This window comes from Chanos chanos, chromosome 13 (assembly GCF_902362185.1).
Source record: "Chanos chanos chromosome 13, fChaCha1.1, whole genome shotgun sequence".
Lineage (NCBI taxonomy): Eukaryota > Metazoa > Chordata > Actinopteri > Gonorynchiformes > Chanidae > Chanos > Chanos chanos.
Window position 1 is genome coordinate 772,501 of NC_044507.1, and position 5,000 is coordinate 777,500.

At 50.9% G+C, this 5,000-nt stretch overlaps 1 protein-coding gene across 1 annotated transcript in view; it reads right to left on the bottom strand.

The window, feature by feature from the left end:
* Window positions 1–5,000, bottom strand: part of LOC115826517 (IQ motif and SEC7 domain-containing protein 3) — a 21,161-nt gene that overhangs the window by 12,244 nt on the left and 3,917 nt on the right. The window contains 2 exon segments of the mRNA XM_075353617.1: window positions 2,201–2,901; window positions 4,186–4,497. Of these exon segments, the coding sequence (XP_075209732.1) occupies window positions 2,201–2,901; window positions 4,186–4,497 (1,013 nt within the window).

Consider the following 5,000-nt stretch of genomic DNA (forward strand, 5'->3'; position numbering starts at 1 on the left):
CCATTTCACCTCCTCTACACCACATTCCCGTTTCACCTCCTCTACACCACATTCCCGTTTCACCTCCTCTACATCACACTCTCCCTACACCTCTTCTACATCATATTCTCCTTACATGCTCTCTATACGCTCTACTACCTGAACACCCTTCTATTTCTCTCACTCTCTCTCTCTCTCTCTCTCGGCTAAACTACATTGGTTGTCAGCTTTCAGAGGTGTTCAACATTGCATGTGAATGGTTCCCTCCACCAGAGTGAATATTAGAACAGCACAGCACTTAAACCTAACACACACAGAGACACAAACACACACACACACTCTCTCTCTCTCTCTCTCCCTCTCTCCACTGGTGTGCGTGAGCGTGTCAGCTGACAGATTATATTGAACTCAGTTTCTTCTGTGTGTGCAGCACCTGGGTTGCTAGGGTAACCAGGTGAAATCTGTTGCATAGAAACTTACATTCCTCCACTAAATGTGTGTGCACACGTGTGTGTGTGTGTGTGTGTGTGTGTATCTGTGACAGATATACACCAGCTTGTACCATCAACTACACATGTATAATCAGTACATAGTAGACACAGAGGTCACATAGCACTGCTCCTCATACACAGGTCACACGGCACTGCTCCTCACACACAGGTGACACAGCACTGCTCCTCATACAGGTCACACAGCACTGCTCCTCACAAACAGGTCACACAGCACTGCTCCTCACACACAGGTCACACAGCACTGCTCCTCATACAGGTCACACAGCACTGCTCCTCACACACAGGTCACACAGCACTGCTCCTCACACACAGGTCACACAGCACTGCTCCTCACAAACAGGTCACACAGCACTGCTCCTCATACAGGTCACACAGCACTGCTCCTCACACACAGGTCACACAGCACTGCTCCTCACACACAGGTGACACAGCACTGCTCCTCATACAGGTCACACAGCACTGCTCCTCACAAACAGGTCACACAGCACTGCTCCTCACACACAGGTGACACAGCACTGCTCCTCATACAGGTCACACAGCACTGCTCCTCACACACAGGTCACACAGCACTGCTCCTCACACACAGGTGACACAGCACTGCTCCTCATACAGGTCACACAGCACTGCTCCTCACAAACAGGTCACACAGCACTGCTCCTCATACACAGGTCACACAGCACTGCTCCTCATACAGGTCACATAGCACTGCTCCTCACACACAGGTCACACGGCACTGCTCCTCATACAGGTCACACAGCACTGCTCCTCATACAGGTCACACGGCACTGCTCCTCACACACAGGTCACACAGCACTGCTCCTCACACAGGTCACACAGCACTGCTCCTCACACACAGGTCACACGGCACTGCTCCTCATACAGGTCACACAGCACTGCTCCTCATACAGGTCACACGGCACTGCTCCTCACACAGGTCACACAGCACTGCTCCTCACACATAGGTCACACAGCACTGCTCCTCACACACAGGTCACACAGCACTGCTCCTCATACAGGTCACACAGCACTGCTCCTCACAAACAGGTCACACAGCACTGCTCCTCATACACAGGTCACACGGCACTGCTCCTCATACACAGGTCACACGGCACTGCTCCTCACACACAGGTGACACAGCACTGCTCCTCACACACAGGTCACACGGCACTGCTCCTCATACAGGTCACACAGCACTACTCCTCACACACAGGTCACACAGCACTGCTCCTCACACACAGGTCACACAGCACTGCTCCTCACACAGCACACAGCACTACTCCTCACACACAGGTCACACAGCACTACTCCTCACACACAGGTCACACAGCACTGCTCCTCATACAGCACACTGCTCCTCATACAGGTCACACAGCACTGCTCCTCACACACAGGTCACACAGCACTGCTCCTCACACACAGGTCACACAGCACTGCTCCTCACAAACAGGTCACACAGCACTGTTCCTCACACACAGGTCACACAGCACTGCTCCTCATACAGCACACAGCAACTTACAGTTTAATTTTTCGATGTCAGCTATCACACTGCTCCACACAGCCTCAGAGGACCCCATAACACCCCCAGCACTGTTTCCCCCACCTGTCTGCCAGTCAAGCCATCAGCCAAACTACAAATGCACCAATAACCTAGCCAGTCCACCAGTCAGCCAAGCAGTGATCAGAGAGCAGTCAGCTCAGGGTGTACTCACAGGTTGAAAAGGTTGAGGCCGATGCGGTACAGACGCTTGCGTGCGATGTCGGTGGAGAGGGTGCCACAGGGGGGCGCGTCTTGACAGTGGGGCCGTGGTAGAGACAGAAGCACGGTCTCGCAGGCAGAATGCGCGGAGGTTGAAGTGCTGCTGCTGCTGATTGGATCAGAGCTGTTCTCAGCTGTTGTCTCCGATCCACTCTTATTGGTCTGCTGCTTCTCCTGGCCCACGCCTGAATGTTCTCTCTGCTCTCTCATTGGCTGGGGCTCTAGCCCCGCTTCGTCTGGTGGTGGAGCTGGGAATTCTGTGTCTGCGGTGACAGAGGACTCTGTTTGGCCGCTATTCTGTCCTCCCGTCCCCGACCCCGTCCCGGCATTTGTTACCGTGGAGACGCCGTTACCGAGCGAGACAGACTCCAGCACAGATGAGGAGAGGCGAAAGTTGTGATTGTCGATGTGAACGGTGACATCTCTAAAGGCCATCATGAGCTTGCTGGCGCTGCGAGGCAGGTTCTCCGAGCCCGAACTCTGAGCCGCTTCTTGTAAGGCGGCTGCATCCACCAGCAGACCCGAACCTGCACCTGAACCAGTGGGCGGAGCTTCGGACCCTGTCCCGCCCTGCCCCCTGTCCCGCCCCTCCCCGTCCTGCACTGAACTCCAGCTGCTCAGGGCCTCATCAATGGAACGGGCCAAAGACTGCACCTGACAACACACATGACCTGTCAGTGGTAATTACTGCCCTTACTGCTATAGAACTATCACAATGCACATGCCGTTACTATGGTTACTATTAATATTATAGTTAAATCACAGTCATTATAAATTCTATTTTCTGTCAGACAGGTTATATCTAATATTACTAATGTATTTTACAGGTCATATCCAGACTCCTTCACTATAGACACTGTCCACCCAGTCTGTCCAGTTCACAGACACACACTCACTGGTGTCACATTCTCTACTCAATAGGCATCATGTCAGTCCACAGACAGATGCAGCAGGAGTCAGGGCTATTCATCCACAGACAGATGCAGCAGGAGTCAGGGCTATTCATCCACAGACAGATGCAGCAGGAGTCAGGGCTATTCATCCACAGACAGATGCAGCAGGAATCAGGGCTATTCATCCACCCCAACGCCATAGTTTTAAACACACACATTATTTATGCTGAATCCCGTTATCAGCACTGAACAACAGAAAGAAGGAATGCCCGATTTCCTCTTTTTTTAACCGGGCCTTGGTTTGGTATTTAACAACTACTACTTAATATCTGACCTTGGCGAGTATTATATACATAGGAAGAACCTCACTCACCATATTCCATTAGCAAACCAAACCCAACACATATTTTAGCCTAAGCTCTGCCTACATATAAATTAGTGGAGCAGGTTTTTAGACTGATTGGTAAGAAGAGCAGAAATGTGTATAGTCCAGCAGCATCTGGGTCTTGTAACACAGGCACATTTTAAACATGTAATGCCCTGCTCATTCTGGGTGTGTAACACAGGCACATTTTAAACATGTAATGCCCTGCTCATTCTAGGCGTGTAACATTATAACTCACAAAATTAGAAAAATAGAAAAGCTTACAGCCAAAGTTTCAGAAATACATGAAAATATCGCATAGATTAGCCAACTCCTCGCTGGTCACCATATTTGTTCATAAGTTTCTGTCCTGCTTTGATGTCACTGTAGGGACAGTTCAGTGCATGACGTTTTAGGAAAGGGAACTTCAGATTTAGCATGTGGATCTTCCATACTCCATACATGAGGACAGGCTGTAGGATGATACCTGCATATACTGACAAAATGATCGTACTGAAACTGGACGCAGCACAAGCAGTGTACAGCACAGAGAATCAGGACAAAGCACAGTCACTAACAGTCTGTGCCTCCTGCAGAGATCACGCATGTGAAAATAAAACACAAAAAACAGATCAGAGAATACCACGCAGACAGGAGAGTGCACACTGAGCCTGGGGTTACCTGTTCGGTGAAGGTGTCCTCCAGGTGTGTGAGTGTGCTGCTGGAACCTGTGGCAGGTAGAGAGGTGGAGTGTGACAGAGGGATGCCCATCAGAGAGCAGCCTTCCAGCAGTGCTCTCTCAGCCGAAAACCCACCCCTCTGTACCCGCACCCGCCGCACTGACATACGCCTGGGAACGCCACTCTCCAGCACCGAATTACGGATCTTCTCAAAGTTCTTACTGAGCTGGTACTGTCGGAATGCTGTTTGGATCTTACAGGCAGCCCGCCGCGAGATCAGGGGCCCTCCATACCGCTGTTCCAGCTCCTCTATCTGCATAGAGCAAGATGCATCACTCCTCTCATCTCTCCTCTCATCTCTCCTCTCATCTCTCCTCTCTCACTCCTCTCATCTCTCCTCTCTCACTCCTCTCATCTCTCCTCTAATCTCTCCTCTAATCTCTCCTCTCATTTCTCTCATCTCTCCTCTCTCACTCCTCTCATCTCTCCTCTCTCACTCCTCTCCTCTCTCGCTCCTCAAATCTCTCCTCTCTCACTCCTCTCATCTCTCCTCTCATATCTCCTCTCTCACTCCTCTAATCTCTCCTCTCATCTCTCCTCTCATCTCTCCTCTCTCACTCCTCTCATCTCTCCTCTCTCACTCCTCTCATCTCTCCTCTCTCACTCTTCTCACCTCTCCTCTCATCTCTCCTCTCTCACTCCTCTCATCTCTCCTCTAATCTCTCCTCTAATCTCTCCTCTCATTTCTCCCCTCTCATTCCTCTCATCTCTCCTCTCTCACTCCTCTCTCACTCCTCTGGGTGTGGGAAAACAAGA